General features: G+C 40.4%; 1 protein-coding gene across 1 annotated transcript; it reads left to right on the top strand.

The window, feature by feature from the left end:
• The first annotated feature begins 258 nt into the window (after positions 1-258).
• LOC139310127 (vomeronasal type-2 receptor 26-like) lies at positions 259-15,418 on the top strand. The gene is made up of 6 exons (XM_070934283.1): positions 259-326; positions 3,319-3,604; positions 6,789-7,625; positions 11,130-11,357; positions 13,976-14,102; positions 14,517-15,418. The coding sequence occupies exons 1-6, from the start codon at positions 259-261 to the stop codon at positions 15,416-15,418; spliced, it is 2,448 nt and encodes an 815-aa protein (XP_070790384.1).
• Positions 15,419-19,486: the final 4,068 nt, after the last annotated feature.

Here is a 19,486-nt window from a genome sequence, read left to right as displayed (position 1 = left end):
TGCTGTCCCCTTCTTCTTTTGTCCTCAATCCTTCCCAGCATTAGGCTCTTCTCCAATGAGTCCTTCCTTCTCATTAGGTGGCCAGAGTATTTCGGTTTCATCTTCAGGATCTGGCCTTTTAAAGAGCAATGAGGGTTGATCTCCTCTAGGACTGACCGGTTTGATCACCTTGCAGTCCAAGAGACTCACAGGAGTCTTCTTCAGCACCATAGTTCAAAGGCCTCGATTCTTTTGTGCTCAGTCTTTCTTATGGAAGCCATGAGTACTTTGCAGCAAATCTCTAGGTCTAAAGAAGACTTGCTAAAGAGATATCCATCTTCAGATAGGTAATACCGCTTGAGCACTTGAATCCAACTCTTAGTCCTCTTCAGGGTGATATAACAGGAAGAAATCATATCATATGATTACAACCTATACATGTACATTTGGTAGCATCCCTTATTAGCATTCTTGAGGACTGGGAAGAAAAGGATCTTGTATAGTTCTTCTGTGTAATTTTGCCACCTCTTCTTAATCTCTTCTGCCTCTGTTAAGTCCCTGACATTTTGGTCCTTTATCATGCCCATCTTTGCATGAAATGTTCCCTTCATATCTCCAATTTTCTTGAAGAGATCTATAGTCCTCCTTATTCTATTGTTTTCTTCTATTTCTTTGCACTGTTCATTTAAGAAGGTATTCTTATCTCTTCTAGCTATTCTCTGGAATTCAGCATTCAATTTGGTGTATCTTTCTCTTTCTCCCTTGCCTTTCGCTTCCCTTCTTTCCTCAGCTATTTACAAAGCTTCCTCAGACAGCCATTTTGCTTTCTTGCATTACTTTTTCTTTGGGATGGTTTTAGTTGCTACCTCTTGTACAATGTTGCGATACTCCGTCCATAGTTCTTCAGGCACTCTGTCTATCAGATCTAATTCCTTAAATCTATTTGTCACAGTGGTGGGTTGCTATCAGTTCTCCCCAGTTCTTGTGAACCAGTAGTGGAAATTTTGTGTAGTTCAGATAACCGGTAAATACTACCTCTTCCTAGACCTGCCACCAATCTATTCGCTGCTTCCCGACTCCCAGCTGATGAGCTAGAAGGAAAAAATCAGGGCTCATGTGACAAAGAAGAGGAAAAAAAAATAAGACACTGTCTCTTTACATTGAGAAGCCAAGAGGCCTCCCAACTGATATGCTAGAAGGAAAAATCAGGACTCATTTCTCAGCCAGGGGATCACTTGGCAAAGAAGAAGGGGAAAAATAAGATGCCATCACTTTAAATTGACAAGCCAAGAAGCAGCTGCTGGAGGGAGGTATTTGCTTTCAGAAGCGAAGTGACATTCAGCAGTTTGTTTCTGGGTCAGCTGAACAACAAACTGGATAAAAGGAGGAATTCTTATATGGTTCTATGTTTTTGAAGTTTTGGGGTTTGTGCAACATGGACTTCGTGTTTTTAAAAACGTTTGGGTGAATTCCATTGTGAAATATCCTGTTTTGAATGAGTTTTCTGTCTGCTTGTAAATGGAGCTGAACTTCTGGCTTCCACTTTCTATTATCTCTAAGCACCGATTGCTGTTTTCTTCTTTCCAAGTTTCCTTTATGTAGCTGGCAGGAATGTGGAATGAGTATCAGGCAGGTTCCTTGTTAGCAGATTGATTTTTCCTTGCTTTTCTTATGAGTAATATTTTATTTGGGGAAATGAAAAGGGGGGAGTTTGATTCTTTCTCAGAGCAGGTTAGTGGGGTGGGGAGGGAATGGGGATTTTGTAGTATCCTTCCCCTGTCATGGCTGCCATGCCACACCCACCACGCCACACCCACAGAACCAGTAGTAAAAAATTTTGAAACCCACCACTGCATAAGTCTACCTTAATATGCTATTCCTGGTATGTGGTGTTTTATATACATACAGAGAAAGAAGCACTCTTGTAATCTTTGACTTTTAGGCTTTCTGTCAAACATCAGCCATAATCCTAATGACTGTTTTGAACAATATGCAGGTTGTATTACATGAATGGCTATTTTATATATGAAATTATGACTGAAATATTTCTTCACCTATATTGGTTCATACTGTCAGGAAGTTTCTTCTTAGTTTTAGGTTACTTCTCTCTTTGTTCAGTTTCCATCCATTACTTCTTATTTTGCCTTCTAGTGCTTTGGAAAATACATCCCCCCCCCTTTTTTTCTGGCAGCTGGGATCGTTTTTTTCCTTTTACATGGCTCTGGCATCCCAGCTGAGTTGCCTGATTAGCAGGCAAAGCTGGGATCGTCAGAGCTTGGATCACCAGAGCCATTTAAGACAGGTCAGAGTCTTTCGGGCTGGTCTGCCTGGTTACAGGAGAACGACACCCGGCGTATAAGATGACCCCTGACTTTTGAGAAGATTTTCATGTGTTAAAAAGTCATCTTTTATGCCAGAAAATACGGTATGTTTAATTTTGGATGCAATACCTGGGCCTGGCAACAAGGGACGAAGTTCTAAATTATCCAAACCGAGAATGAGCCTAGTAGCATAGGGAATTCTATTATGTAAAGAATTGTGCAAGACTTTTCTCGTGAAGTTCTTCTGAACCCACTCAATTGTACTGATGTGGGGATTCCAAACAGTTGAACAATACTCTAAGATTGGTCTAGCATAAGTTTTATAAGCTCTAATGAGCAATACGACAAAGTCGTATTTTTTTCCAGAAAAAAAAGCTTCATCAAATTAGCCTTACAACTCTTAATGCTTTTTTAGCAATGTTGTTACAGTGAGCATTGGAGCATAAATTGTCAGAGATACAGTAAGTACACCTAGGTCGTTAACAAGGTGAGGGTCATCTGCTAGATCAGAGATCCCCAACCTTTTGGACCTCAGGGACAACTGAATTCATAATTTTAAATCCCACGGACCGCTAATATGATCTGCCTAATGACTGGCTGGGTGGGTGTGGCCAGCTTGATGTCACTCACATCAAAGGGCGCCTTGCCAGCCTCTACTTGCCACTCCTTGCCTACCCGCCTGGGCTCCTTAGGGCCCAAGTTGTTGGAGCTAACCAGCCACCACCAGTTGGTGACCACTGTGCTAGATCAATGCCACTTTTCTTATACTTGACATTCTGATTATGTTTACTAATACATAAGACAGAGCATTTATGAATCGAAATTTGAAGTTGCCAAATAGATGACCATTGAGACACCATTCAGAAACATAATTAAGATCACTTTGCAAAACAACAGAATTATCTGTAGAATTGAATAATTTTACGTCATCGGCAAAAAGAACACAATTGCTTTTAAGTTGATCACAAAAATCATTGATATAGAGCAAAAAAAGATGATGAAATTTTTTACATTGCAGTGAGAACACCTTCTACCACAATCTGCCCTTCTTGTTGGCTGTTCATGAAGTCAACCAGAATTCAAGGCTCTTACCCAACATCACCCTGGGCTACAACATCTATGAGAACTTTTTCAATGCAAGAATGACATATGAGGCCATGCTGGATGTGCTGTCTACAGGACAGGAGAACATCCCAAACTACAGATGTGGAAGACAAAAGAACCTGCTGGCGATTCTTGAAGAGATGGATTCTGAACTCTTTGATCATATTTCCAAAGTCTTGAGCATCTATAAAATTCCACAGGTATAAAGCCAAATGAAATTAATTCTGGGTTGTAAAATGTTCAGATTTGCCTAGAAGACAGTACTAGAGGGTAAGCTATAGAGTGTTGCTATAGAGGTGTAGCTATAGAGGTAAGCTATATTGGTGTATTTTGAGCGCTGTACATAAATGCAAAGTGTGAGCTCACAGAACCAGTTTTTAAACCAGTTGCAGTCCACCACTGTATGTATATACATACTTTGGCTTTGGGCCATGTGGCCAGCAGGCCTCTGGTAGTAGAAAAAGTCTGGGTGTGACCATTGGGAATTTTGAAAATTATTACTTTCGAAAAGTAAGATTTGTCATAGAACGTATGAGAGTTGAATCAGTGACTTTTAAACATTTTGAAAATTTAGTGACCAATACAAAAGAGTTTTTTTTCCCATAGAATCATAGAATAAAAAGTCCAACTCCTTACACAGAGGAGGATGGTCACACCACTACAGACAAATTGCTGTCCAAGTTTTCCTTGGAAATAACCAGCAGTGGAGCTTCAGGAGGCAGGCTGTTCCAACTCTTAATAACTCTCACAGTGAGGAATTCCTCATATTTATAATGTTGAGACTGAAGTAAAAAATTCAAAAGAAAGATATGAAAAAAACAATGAATAGGTCAAGATAAGTAGAAGACACCTCCAGAAAGCAGCTTTTACATACTTTCTCTAGTGTACATAAAAAAAATAGTGTACATAAAAAAGGCTGAGCGCAAAAGAACTGAGGCCTTTGAACTATGGTGTGGGAGAAGACTCCTGCGAGTCCCTTGGACTGCAAGGTGATCATCCGGTTAGTCCTAGAGCAGGGGTCCCCAACCTTTTGGACCTCAGGGACCACTAAATTCATAATTTTAAATCCCGCGGACCACTAATATGATCTGCCTAATGACCGGCTGGGTGGGTGTGGCCAACTTAATGTCACTCACATCGAGGGGCGCCTTGCCAGCCTCTACTTGCTACTCCTAGCCTACCCACCTTGGCTCCTTAGGGCCCCAACAGGAAGCAGTTGTTGGATCTAAGCAGCCACCATGAGAAAGAGTTGGCAAAACATCTGGCTCAATTCAAATTCAATCTGACCGAGAAGGTGGCTCAGTAGAAGCACCTCACTGAGGACTACGAGCATAGGCTTTCCAAGCAGAGGGAAGACCTGCGGGAGTACAAGGCCAGTTACCGGTGCCTGGAGGCTCAGCAGGCTGAGATGGTCAGCCAATTCCAGGCCATGATGCAGTCTCACTGGAACAAGGCCCTCTGGCTCTTCGCCACCAGTGGCACTTCCTTCCAGCCTTCACCCAAAGCCCTGCACCAGGTGGCTGAAACAGACCCCAAGTCAGAATTTCTTCCCCCCTCTGACCCACACAAGAAGACCCCAAAGGGTGAGATTCTCTGCAGCAACATAAACTTTCATTCCATGTATCCGACCCTGGGGCCGTAGTTTGAGGACCCCTGATTTAGTGCAATATAAAAAATGCAAATAATTTTTCTGAGGACTACCTAAATTTTCTCCATGTACCATCAGTTGGTGACTACTTTCCTAGAGGAGATAAACCCTGACTGCTCTTTAAAAGGCCAGATCCTGAAGATGAAACTCAAATACTTTGGCCACCTAATGAGAAAGAAGGACTCACTGGAGGAGAGCCTAATGCTGGGTAAGGAAGAAGAAGGAGACGACAGAGAACGAGGTGGTTGGATCGAATCACTGAAGCAGTAGGTGTGAGCTTAAATGGACTCCAGAGGATGGTAGAAGACAGGAAGGTCTGGAGAAACATTGTCCATGGGGTCATGATAGGTCAGACACAGGGGTGAGATGCTCCCAGTTCAGACTGGATCGCCCAAAAATCCCTGCTCCCCGTTAGGATATGGTTTGAGCGTAACAAGTTGTCCAGGCAATATATGTGTTCTGTGACTTTAATATGAATATGTATTGTGTGACTTTAAAGTTTTCCTGCTAATTCATTATAATGCTGAGTCATGCTGTAATTAATTGTGAACGTATTTAAGGAAGGTACTGTAAAATATTCAGTTGATGATAAGCTACCATTGTGTGAGGAGTGCTATCCATTGTGCTATCATCGTTGGATGGATCTGTTACCATCGTGGTTTGTGAACCAGAGTGAGTTTGTTATTCTAACCAACTACTGTTTGTGTGGTAAGAAGATTTCTGTATCACTGGACTGATTTAACTGGCAAAGACTTGGATTGATTTAAAGACTATGAGATTGTTTTTTCACTATAAACTAAGCTTTTGATAAACCAGTTTGCACATCTCTTATTCATTGCTCTCAGCAACGTTTCTCTGTGCTCTACACTCTGCTGGTTGGTAACACAACAACAATATCCTTAACACCCCACCACCACCACCATGCCCAGCTGAGCCGCACGATCATCAGAGGCTTTTTTTTTTTCCTTTTAAAAGCACTTTTTTTTACAACTTCTTCCTTCTTCAGTTCCAAGTTGGGGGAAAGACACTGGATTCATGGAAGTTGCTTGGAGAGATGGCTTTAATGGTGAACAGGATCACATGCCTTGATGATGTTGGGTGAAGAAAAAAAGGGAAGAGATGCTGAGAGTGCCTGAGTTTTATGCCCTCTCTGGGCTTTTGAATTTGAGCTTGTATTCTGATTGGTTGTCAGACTCCCATGGGGCCATGCAGAGGCTGTAGGCTGTGTTTTGAGTCCAAGTTTGGTTGAGCCTTGCTGGATGGTGCTAGAATAGAATAGAATAGAATAGAATAGAATAGAATAGAATAGAATAGAATAGAATAGAATAGAATAGAATAGAATAGAATAGAATAAAATAGAATTCTTTATTGGCCAAATGTGATAGGGCACACAAGAAATTTGTCTTGGTGCATATGCTCTCTGACTACATAAAAGAAAAGATACATTCCTCAAGAATCATAAGGTACAACACTTAATGATAGTCATAGGGAAACTGTCAATATAAATCTTAAGGATACCAGCAACAAACTTACAGTCAGACAGTCATAAGTCAGAGTGTAGAATAGATTGGCTCAGGGCTTAATGGATCATTAACAAAGGTGTGGGGGGGCTGAATTTCTGCCTCCCTTTTAGGGGAAATATTCTTCCCTTTTAATATTTCCTAAAATATCTCATTTTCCTAGGAGGGGGTGGGTGCTAACTTCCTACACTACCAATACCTTCTCTTTTATCTTAGATTAACTATAATGTCATCAACCAGATGGCTGAGCAAAATCATCATTTCCCTTTTTCATATCGGATGACTCCAAACCAAGAACCTCCTTACTCAGCAATCATCAAGCTGCTCCTGCACTTCCAATGGACGTGGATCGGCCTCCTTTCTCAGGACAATGAAAAAGGAGAAAAATTCAAAAAACACTTGGAAGTTCTCGCTCTAAAAAATGGGGTTTGCATTGTCCTCTCAGGATTTGTCCCAGAAGCAAATGTGCCGACAAGTGCTGGAAAAATTATCACGCAAGAAAAAAGGAAAAATTTCCTTTCTCTTATCAAGAGTCAAATAAAAATTATAGTATTCCAACTGGATTTTCAGGCCTCAGGAATGTTAGCAACAATAATAAAAACGATTGATATGATTAATACATCCATTGTGGGAAGGGTGTGGATTGCAACAACTTTGACAGCTTTAAGTGTAAGTATTTTTGACCACTTGGTTGATCTCCAAAATAAATATGCTTTGTTTTCCTTCCTCATCCAGACAAAGAGAAGGACTCAGTATGATGACATTAAATCTTATGAATCTATGTTCTCATCGTATGGAAAGGAAGCTTTCCAATGTTCTTATTCAAGTCCTGTGTTATCTAAGAAAGTTTGGAAAAAATGCAGAGAAAAAGAGAATTGGGAATTTCCACCCCATGATGTGATTGTAAGAATCCTGTCTCAGGATTCCTCCAGTATTTCCCAAATAATACAAATTGTGGCCTGGGTCCTCAGTGCTGCCACTTCCTCCCAACAGAGTAAGAGGAGAATGCAAGTTGGAGACCATCAACCACCCCAGATTGTACAGCCATGGCAGGTAAGTCTTCTCCTTTGAGGTTCCATTGATTCTCCCCTTCCAATTCCTCAATATTAAATTAGATGTAGAAAGAGGTGAGATATTCCAAAGACCAGTTGCCCAGTTTCTGGTATTTGAGAGTGAGTGTTAACCCTGAAACTGACCTGACCGAGGCCATTTTGATGCTTCAGTGTTGCCACATTGGAGCTGAGGAATAGAGAGGGAGTGGGGAATAGTCATAGCTGCAGTTTTGTAGCCAAAACAAAATATTTTCTCCTGGGAACCAAGGACATTCCCACCGATGGCCAGAGGGAGGATGAGTGAAGTCACCAGGCAACCGGATGACACCTTGATTGGACCATGTGACTGATTGTTTGGAAAGGGGAGGAAAACTTTTACTTTTAATTTGGTGAAAACTGTGGAAACATTTAGAGTCAGGTTTCACCAGCCTGAGCCTCTATGATATGTCCTATGATATTTGAGGAACCTGTTTGCCTCTGAGTCCTGTTTGCTATGGGTGTATTACTTGGAAACCTGAAGGTGAGTTAGAGAGAGATGATAGAGAAAAATCTTCCAAAGGTAAACAACCTGTGCTAGTTTGGGATGCTTTTGTGACAGAAATAGCTCTATGGTGACAACGTAATTTTCAAAACTAAAGAAGCATCAGAATATTCCAACAACCCTCAACCCTTTATTGTGATCACAAAGTGATCTCCAAGCTAAGGAGTTCAGCTGGATTGTTTGTTCTGGATTAAGATTGAATTTTGCTACCTAAATCTGCTAACTTCATCTTGATCAGGTCTGAGGGCAAAATTGTATTCTCCATCTTCTCTCATTACATGTTTTCCCATATCTGCAAATGGTCTTGCCTCTGATGGGCTGTGATAGTGAAGCAGCAAAACATAGAACATAAAACATAGAATAAGATTTTGAAATGACCTCAGAGGTTTTTCTAGTCCAACCCACAAATCGAGCAGGAGACCCTGCACCATTTCAGACAAAGATGCAGCAGCTGCAGGCTTGTTGTAGGAAAAGTTACAGGAAGCTGCTCCCCTTCTTAAAAGTGCTGCTGCCATTGCCACCCTGTTCCATGCACATGCGCACACCATTCCCTGCTGCCACTGATCAATGATGAATGAATAAGTAAATGGTGTGTGCATCTACACGCAGCACATGGAACAGAGTGGTGATGGCAGCGACATGTTTAAGAAGGAGAGCGGCTCTGTTAACTTTAACTACAAGAAGCCTGCAGTTACTGCATCTTTCAGCACAAGAAGCATCTCCAGGTGCACCAAAAAAAAAGAGGCAGCGGCTGCAGGCATCTCGCAACAAGGGGGGGGAGGCAAGATGCGAGCTGGCATTCAGACCAGTGGCGACGTCTCAGCCCTGGCTTGCTTTCCCTGGCAGCCAGCCGTGAGAGGAAGTTAAGGACACATAATATGGCAAAGGGAGAGCGGGCAGTGGGCGGCAAATAGGCGACGGCTCCGGGACAAGGCTGGAGCCAGGAAATGATGCATTCCCTGACCAGGGCGAGGCGGGTGCCAAGCGGGAGGTGGCTCTATGGCAAGGCCGGAGACAGGGAATGGTGAATTCCCTGACCTGGTCGAGGTGGGCAGTGAGTGGGTGGCAGTGCAAGGACTCAGTGAATCGCATGTCCCTGGGCCCGGGCCCAGGCCACGGCACCCAACCCAATTCGAAGGGCAGGCAGGCGGCATGCATTGCTTACCTTTGGTGAGCTGAGCAGGTGAGGCGACTGGTGAGGCAAGCTGCTGGGCCACATGGCAAAGGGAATTTATATAGGGTGGGAGTGGGAGGGTGGGAGTGGGAGGGTGGGTGGGCCCAGCAGCTAGAAGTAGCAAGTGAGACAGAAGAGGCAAGCAGGCAACCAGGGATGATTGCTATGGTTCAGCGAACTGACGCCAATCATCCCTACCGGTTCTCCCAAACCAGACCGAACCAGTAGGATTTTACCCCTGCTGTAACTGTTCTTGGTATGTTTTAGCCTCCAGCCCCCTAATCATTTTTGTTCCTCATCTCTACAGTCTTTCCAGTATTTCAATATCTTTTTTATATTGTGTTGACCAGAACTGGATGCAGTATTCTAAATGTGGTCTTACTAAGGCTTTGTAAAGCAATATTAGAACTTCATGTGATCTTGATTCTATCCCTTTATTAACGCAACCTAGGAGTGCATTTGCATTTTTGTCTGCTGCCACACATTGTTGGCTCATATTTAAGTGATTGTTCACTAAGACTCCAAGATCCTTCTCAAAGTTACTGGCATTAAGCCAAATTTCACGTAGTCTGTACCTATACAGTTGGTTTTTCTTGAATAAGTGTAAAACCTTACTTTTATCTATGTTGAATTTCATGTTGTTAGGTAGGGGACCATGTTCAATTTGTCAAGATCTTTTTGGATTGTGAGCTTGTCTTCTGGAGTGTTAGCTATTCCTGCCAGTTTAGTGTCATCTGCAAATTTGATCAGTTACCCTTCAATTCCCTCACCTAGATCTTTTTTGAAGATATTGAAAGGATCTTCTACTCCTAATGGACAACCATTTAAATATGAGCCAGAAGTATGCAGCAGCTGCCAAAAAAGCCAACAAAGTTGTGGGCTGCATAAACAGAGGGATAGGATCAAGATCACGGGAAGTGTTAATAACACTTTATAATTCCTTGGTAAGGCCATTCCTGGATTACTGGATCCAATTTTGGTTGCCACAATGTAAAAAAGACATTGAGACTCTAGAAATAGGGCAGAGAAGAGCAACAAAGATGATTAGAGGACTGGAGGCTAAAACATATGAAGAACGGTTGCAGGAACTGGGTATGTCTAGTTTAATGAAAAGAAGGACTAGGAGAGACATGATAGCAGTGTTCCAATATCTCAGGGGCTACCAAAGAGAAGAGGGAGTCAAGCTATTATCCAAAGAACCTGAGGGTAGGACAAGAAGCAATGGGTAGAAACTAATCAAGGAGTGATGCAACTTAGAACTAAGGAGAAATTTCCTGACAGTTAGAACAATTAATCAGTGGAACAACTTGCCTCCAGAAGCTGTGAATGCTCCCACAGTGGAAGTTTTTAAGAAGATGTTGGATAGCCATTTGTCTGAAGTGGTGTAGGGTTTTCTGCCTAAGCAGGGGATGGACAAGAAGACCTCCAAGATTACTTTCAACTCTTCTCTTCTCTTCTCTTCTCTTCTCTTCTCTTCTCTTCTCTTCTCTTCTCTTCTCTTCACTTCTCTTCTCTTCTCTTCTCTTCTCTATTCTATTCTATTCTATTCTATTCTATTCTATTCTATTCTATTCTATTCTATTCTATTCTATTCTATAAATATTTGAAAAACAGCTGTAAAATACTGAAGAATGACTGGAAGAACCTTCCCATGAAATGATGAATCAATCTGTTTCAGACTGTAGTGGTGATTTGAAGAGGTTGAATTATTCAGAGTACCTCTAATCTGGAATAATAGCAAGAAAAATATTGAATAAAGGCTCAAATTGAAATGTTTTTTTTTTCTGCAGCTTCATAAGTTCCTGAGAAACTTCCAACATCACAATATTTCCAGAGATGGGATTTCTTTTGATGAAAATGGAGTTCCTGTTGGTGACTTTGATATCATGCAGTGGACATCATCTTTGAACAAATCAGACACAGGGGTGAAAATTGGGAATGTAGAAAGACAAGCTTCCTCGGAAGTCAAGATTTCTGTCAATCAAAGTGCTGTCCAATGGCCAACTTTATTTAACAAAGTAGTTGAGGCTGCTTGGATTTTGCTCGTTCTATTTATCTCCATTTGCTCAGAAGTAATTCTTATGGAGGCCAATTGGGATAACTTCCAAATAAGAGACCTTAAAGCCTCATTAATTCATTAAATATTATTTTACTTTAGAGGTTTTACAATAATCTATCAAACACTGAAACCTGCTGCATTGTATTGCGGGATTTGCAATCTATATTATTAAACTGGAATATGTTGCCATAATTTATAGTACATCAAATTATCTTGTTTTCAGAAAGAGATAATCCAGAATGTTTATGGAGATTCTCAGTCATCCAGGTCACAGTTGTGCCAAAGGTGCTTTTTCAAAAGGCACCTGGACTTTGTTTTCCCTTGAAGATGTTTCACTTCTCATCCAAGAAACTTCTTCAGTTCTGACTGAATGGTGGAGAATGGAAAGATTTGGAACCAATGAAAAGACTGTGTTGTAAACACGATATAGATTCAGCAATTGCAGGAAGGTTCCACACCCATTTGCACTATTCACGTGACCCTGAGGGTACAGATAAATTCTACGGCCCCCGGCTGTGGCCAGGGGGCCATGGCCAGGGGGGATTTTTATCAGGTTTGCCTGATTTCCCAGTTGCGTCGCTTTCTGGATCGGGACGCCTTGCCTACAGTCACTCATGCCCTCGTCATTTCCCGTCTGGACTATTGTAATGCTCTCTACATGGGGCTCCCCTTGAGGAGCACCCGGAGGCTCCAACTGCTCCAGAATGCGGCCGCGTGATGATAATGGGGGTGACTCATCGCTCCCATGTAACACCCCTCTTGCGCGAGCTGCACTGGCTCCCGGTGGTCTTCCAGGTGCGCTTCAAGGTATTGGTTACCACCTTTAAAGTGCTCCATGGCTTGGGACCTGGTTACTTACAGGACCGCATTCTGCCACCGTGTTCCTCCCACCGACCGACACGCTCCCACAGAGAGGGCCTCCTCAGGGTGACGTCGGCCAAACAATGTCACTGGGGATCTCCAGGGGGAGAGCCTTCTCTGTGGGGGCTCATGCCCTATGGAATGAATTGCCCCCGGACATACGAAGGATCCCTGACCTCTGCGCCTTCCATCGTGCTCTGAAAACCCTATTATTTCAGCAAGCCGGTCTGACGGGATAAATGATTTTAAATTGGGTTTTAAAAGTGGTTTAAAATGGTTTTAATTGGGAGTTTCAATTTTGGCCAAAGATTGAATTGTTTTAATATGTTTTTTAAATTTTGTCTTGTATGTTGTTTTATCATGGCTGTTCACCGCCCTGAGTACCGGGAGAAGGGCGGTATACAAATATAATAAAACTAAACTAAACTAAACTAAACTAAACTAAACTAAACTAAACTAAACTAAACTAAACTAAACTAAACTAAACTAAACTAAACTAAACTAAACTAAACTAAACTAAACTAAACAGTTAAATTCCAAGTGGCCTCAACAATTTTCAGAAAGACTGCTAATGACCAAATGATTGCAAGGAATATAAATCTTTCCATACTCCACCATTCAGTCAGAACTGAAGAAGGTCCTGGAATGAGAAGCGAAACATCTTCAAGGGAAAAGAAAGATCAGTTGTCTTTTGAAAAAGCACCTTTGGAAGAAAAATCCAGAATATGAAGGTTTAGCCCACTGAATTGCATTAGAGGCTAAAAAAGTCATTTACATATGATGATACAATGATCAGTTGTAGGAGAGAAAGATAGGGACCCTAGAAAAAGCTGGATGTTGGAAGTTTCCTGAGAAGCAAAGATGGAGAAAAAATATATATATTGTATTTTTCAGAGTATAAGACACTCCAGAGTACCTGGAGTTTTGGGGGAGGAAAATAGGGGAAAAAATCTGCCTACCAGCATCCATCAGTATTCAGCTGGCTAGCATCCTGTCAGTCTGTGAGAGAGTTGAGAGCTGTTTGGAAACTGAAACAGTATTTGCTGTGGGAGCAATAAGGAAGGAGTCTGGATGGGGTTTAGGTCAATTGTTCTAAAGTTGCATGCTGTGCTGATCTCTGAAACTGAAACTCCTCTCCTCTGCTTGTGTTTTCCTTGCTGCTACAAACTCTGACAGTCCTTGCACAAACAGCCAGGTCAGCTTCAGCACATTATTGCAGTCTGATTCAGTATGAGCAGCTGATTGGTGGGTAGATTGGTCTCCCAGAATACCCCTAATCAGCTGTTCCAGACTGCAGGGATTGCCAAAGACCACTGCTTCCTCTGTGCCTTGCATTTTTGGCTACGTTCGGTGTATAAAATGCACCGAAATTTTCACCCTCTTTTGGAGGGGGAGAGTGCGTTTTATATTCCAAAAAATATGGTAAGTTATAGCATTCTTCAACATGCCCTCAGGAGTAACACCTTTTTTAATGGAACTACTTTCCTTTGGGGGGAAAATTAAGGCAATGAGACTGTTTTGAGATCTACAATGGAGATTGATAGAGAAAGAGAATGATCTTTCATTTGCGCCTTGCAAGTAGAGTAATTAAAGTTCATGCCACTACTTCTTGACTGATTTCGCTCAATGTGCTCCTGAGCTTTTGGAAGCCACTTGATTTCAGTAAATCCTACTAATTCATATATCACCCTGACTAATCTTTCTGTTTATGTTTAGATGGTGCCTTATTCAAGATGTACAGAAAGTTGCCGCCCGGGTTATGCCAAGCTTGTGAGAGAGGGAGCCCCAGTTTGCTGCTATGACTGTTCTCTGTGTATGGAAGGAACATTCTCTGGGCAAGAAGGTACAATAGGTGGCTCCAAAAAAATCAAGATACAATCAATATTCGATAAAGGGGATATTTGATAAAGAAGCAAGAAAAACATTAAATTTCTTGAAGGCATCCACAAACTTACAAGATTGGGCACTATCACCAAATTTGGATGATGTTGTGGGCATTAAAATATATAATGAAAGGTTGCTGATTTCTATTGAGTTGTTACTTTTTTCTTGGTTTTGGAAAAGAGGACAAGTTTTGAGAGCTGATAATCCCATTCATCTTCATCTTTTAAAAAAAACTGTTTGATTATTTTAACTAATGTTGTATAATATCACTGGGCAGAAATATTCTTTGAATATGAAGTAACTGATTTCTGGTGCAGTTTTCATGCTCCTACAGCTGCAGAAACAGATTCATGCTAAGCATTTTTTTTCTCAGATGCAGCCCATTGTGAAAAGTGTCCAGATGACCAGTATTCCAATCAGAAGCGAGATCAGTGTGTCCCCAAAAATATAAGCTTCTTATCCTATCAAGAATTGTTGGGACTCATCCTGGCATTCTTTGCCATCGCTTTGTCCCTAACCACCGCCTTTATTCTGGGAATCTTCATGAAATACCAAGACACTCCCATAGTCAAAGCCAACAACTGTGAACTCACCTACATCCTCCTGGTTTCGCTCCTGCTTTCTTTCTTGACTTCCCTTCTATTCATCGGTCGCCCCGTAAAAATGACCTGTCTCCTTCGACAAACCATTTTCAGTGTTGTTTTCTCAGTTGCTGTGTCTTCCTTGCTGGCCAAGACTGTCATGGTGGTGGTGGCCTTTCTGGCCACAAAGCCAGGCAGCAGCATGAGGAAATGGCTGGGGAAGAGTCTGGCCAACTCTATTGTTTTATCCTGCTCTGGTATTCAAGTAGGCCTCTGTATGATGTGGCTGGGAATCTTTCCCCCATTCCCAGATTCTGACTTTCATTCCCAACCAGAACACATCCTGCTGCAGTGCAATGAAGGCTCTGTCACCATGTTCTACTCTGCTCTTGGCTACATGGGTTTTTTGGCTGCCATCTGTTTCTTGGTGGCATTTCTGGCTCGAAATCTGCCAGGGGCTTTTAATGAAGCCAAACTGATCACCTTCAGCATGTTGGTTTTTTGTAGCGTTTGGATCTCCTTTGTTCCCACTTATCTGAGCACCAAGGGGAAATACATGGTAGCCGTGCAGATCTTCTCCATCCTGGCCTCTGGCCTGGGTTTACTGGGCTGCATCTTTATCCCCAAATGCTACATTATTATCCTGAGACCTGACATGAACACCAAAGAACATCTGATGATAAAAAATCATTAAGTTTCTTTGTGTTGGTGTTTATTTTTCTACAGTTTACATGCAGCATAAAATCACATACTTTGAAGTAATGTTTTATGTATTGTCACTTACCTTTCTTCATTCCATGAGAATTTTGAATTATAAAAATTATTATAATTGAGTATTAAAGTTTCTAAAAGAACTCAAACTATCTGAAATAATCATATCCTTCAATTGTCCTAATCTGAATTCATATTATGTCATTAATAAAAGTTCTGGAACCAGGACAGATAAACTGTGACCAGAGATGTTCTGATATGGTTTTAGATTAAATTGAAAACTATGGCTAATGATGATGTGTGTTTTTGTTACTATATAGGTTGATGTGCTGGTGTTATATGTTACTTTCTGGGGTGATGTTCTGACTTTGTTTTTAAAAAATAGATAATTTCAAATATTATATATATTTGATTGATCTCTTCTGGCTCGATAATGTAAGATCATTCATAGGTAGATAAATGAGATAGACAAATGAGATAGATAGATAGATAGATAGATAGATAGATAGATAGATAGATAGATAGATAAATGAGATACATGGGTGGGAGATATCAAGAAAGAGAAAAACAGAGAGACAGGTAACATTCCATACAGTATATTAAGAATAGATAAAATATCAACATGAACATTGGAGCAACTTTAATTTATTTCTCTGTCCCTTTGAATAAATTAATGAGAGAAATTATTATTTTTTACAGTCTTCAATGATTTGGGGGAAAAATAATGTAGACACCTAATGTGACAATGAAGATGTGCTTATGAGTACTAAAATTGGTTCCTGTTTTTTATCCATGTTCATATCCATTTCAATATCCATTTCCATTTCCATATACTGTACATACAGTGTCTGTTTGTCTCTCTGTGTGTGTCCTGCCAACTTAGCAATTCAAAAGCATGTAAATGCAAGTAGATAAATAGATACCACTTCAGTGGGAAAGTATCAATGTTCCATGCATTTTCAGTGCATAGTCATGCCAGCCACATGACCATGGAAGCATCTTTAGATAAAGGCTCTTTATTTGTGAATCAAAGATGAGCACCGCCCCTTGGGTTGGTCATGACTGACAGGGGAAATCTTTACCTATACCCACCAATACCTTTACCTATAAATATATAAATTTGTTTTTGTGCATGTGTCCTTTCTTTGTCTTTGTCTTTTTGTCAGTCAGCCCTTCAGTGTATTACAGATTAGGAAAGCTATATCATATAAATCAGTACTACTTTTATCTGACCTTGTCTTTTTTTTTTATTGAAAAAGGTTTTCAAATACAAATTTTCCCCCCCTTTCCCCCCTCCCCCCACTCCTCCCTAACCCCCCTCCCCCTCCCCTCCCCCCATGGCTTCTTCAAAACAAAATCATTAATATCAAGTTAAATAATACTTTACCATCCTTTTGCACCACCCCCACATGCTGACTATTTCTTTCTAACATTGTTATTATATCCCTCTTATACTATACATTTCAAAGCAATCTTCAGCTATAAAATTTTATAATAATTCCTAATTTGGCATTTATTCAACTCATAATCTACCCATTTCCTCCACCCCCATACATATATCTCTTAATTCAAATCTTTTGCATATATTTATATCTAAACATAACATCCCTTTTACTAAGCTAAACAATCAGTAACCTAACCTATCTCCACCCAATTTGCTACAGGTCTACCATACATGATATTTTAATATCTTCATTCTTCTGCCCATACCACACCACTAAAAAATATTTCCCTATATAAACAGAATCCTCAAATGACTTTAAGTTTGTAATCCATATAATATCTTCTGTAATGTCTTTCAGCTAGATTGTAAATTCCATTGCCCATATTAGGGTAACATCAAGTTCTGTTTCCAACAGTATATTCAGTATCTTCAATTACCATCTGCCCCCATCAGTAATAAATGTTATCGTATATAAAAAACCACCCGAGTGACTTTATATTTATATTCCATATAATATCTTCTGTAATGTCTTTCATCTAGATTATTAATTCCAACCACCGTGTTAGGGTAACAACCAGATCTTTTGCATGCCCCACCATAATTCTCGTGCCTTATAGCTCAACATATACGTAATCCGTTTTACAAAGAGTACAAAATAGAAAGTTCCAATCTACTCAGTTAGAGGCCTTCTTCCACATCCCTAAGGCACAGCACTGCAGAGATCTGTCATTCTTCTCAAAATAGTACAAGTCAATAATTTACCTCAGCTATATTTTCATTTTAATCGTCTCTTAAGTAACTGGCATTAGACTGTTGTTTAGTCTAAGATTTTTTAGTTTTGTAGGACCTGCTTCTTCTTTTCTTAACTTTTTGTGGTTTAGATCTCCATCCTGGATGCCTTTCTAGAACTTGTATATCAGCTGATTGATTTCCATGCTGGTCTGTAACTTGATGAAACATCGCATTAAGATCCAAAGCCGCCTCTCTTGTATTTGTAAGTAATCCAGCTATAACCTTTAAAGGAGAATCCAAAAGCGGCTCGTCTAAAGGAGCCTCTGTGACTTATTGTTTTTCCATTATCTCCATCTCCATCTGCTTAGCCTGGGTTTCAGTCTCTTGTTCATTTTGCATTTCTTTATTCCCCTCCTGTGTTCCTAACACTGATGGTATACATGGAGATGTTAAATCCATTTTAAGAACCTTGTAGTAAAATTCTTCCGCTTTTTCAACAGTATTTAATTGATATCTTTCTCCTTGGTATCTCAATATTATACCAACTGGAGCATCCCACCTAAATGGGATGTTTTGTTCCTTTAGCTCAGTCACCAAAAATCCAAATTGCTTTCTATCTTTTAACATCTTGGACGGCAGCTCTTTATATATCCAAATCTTTCTTCCATTCAGTTCTAAAGTAGAGTTAAAAGATTTTTGCACAATATCATTTCTTGTTCCTTTATCTGTAAAGTAAATCACCACATCTCTAGGCAACTGCCTTTGCTTTGCAATCCAAGAATTTACTCTGTAGGCCTTATCAATCTTACAGGATACCTCTTCAGGACTAACCTTTAAAATTACAGCCAGAACTTCAGCAGACATCTTTCTCAAATCATCTCTATTATTTTCCTGTAATCCCCTCATTCTGACCGCAAATTCCATGGACCTGTATTGCATCATTGTAACTTCTTTTTCAATCCTTTGTTTTATATTATCTGCATTGTAAGTCACGTGATCAGCTTCCTTTTTCGACTTTACTTCTGAGCTATTGTCTTGAATATTTATCAAATCATTTTCAATTCTTTGTATTTTATTGTCCAAATTATAAATCTTATGATCAACTTCCTCCATTTTAGAGTCTAGTTCTAAGTTAGTATCTTTATCCATCTTTATAACTATTTCTGAAAAAGTTTTCAAAGCTGTTACAAACTGTTGTTTCAAATTGGCATATTTTTGTTGTACCAACTCGTTAATTTCCTGCCTGAATTTTTCAAGATTCTGGTTCACAATCTCATCATGTCTTGCCATCTCCTCCAAGACAAATTCTTTTAGGTTAAAACCATTCTTCTGAGTCTGCAAATTCAAAACTTGTTCATGTGGTTTGTAAATGGGGGACCCCCCCCCCCCCCCGCTGCTTGTTTGTCTGGCTTTGTCAGTTTTAACGCCATCCTGCCACACAGACAGACTCTTTTTATAGAAAAAAACTTCTCTCCAAACAATATCAATATCAAATCTCCAAGAAGAAAGAAACATAAAGTAGAAATTTTTCTTTGCAATTCTAGCCAGCGCTATTATTTCTGCTACTTTGTAGCTTGTTAAACTATTCAGGAAGGACTTTTGCTTTCAACTTTCTTCTTCTAAAGCCTCAACCAGTTGCCATTTTAAACTTTTTTTTCCTTCGCTTTTAAGATCGCTTATAAAATTGTTAAAAATACTTGCAATTTAGGGTCCAAAGTCCAGATCTCATCCTATTTGTTTAAACAATCTGTTAATTTTCATTGAATGGCTTGGTCCCGTTGCCTGGCTCTGCAAAAAGCAGAATTCTCCCAAAGCCCGGAGCAGCGGCAAGCGGAATAGGGAGCCTCATCCTGCTTCGTCCCCAAGAATAAAACA

This window comes from Pituophis catenifer, unplaced genomic scaffold (assembly GCF_029215685.1).
Source record: "Pituophis catenifer annectens isolate HBS135680 unplaced genomic scaffold, rPitCat1.0.hap2 SCAF_2, whole genome shotgun sequence".
Lineage (NCBI taxonomy): Eukaryota > Metazoa > Chordata > Lepidosauria > Squamata > Colubridae > Pituophis > Pituophis catenifer.
The sequence above is the reverse complement of the archived record's forward strand: the minus strand, read 5'-3'. Positions and strand labels throughout refer to the sequence as shown.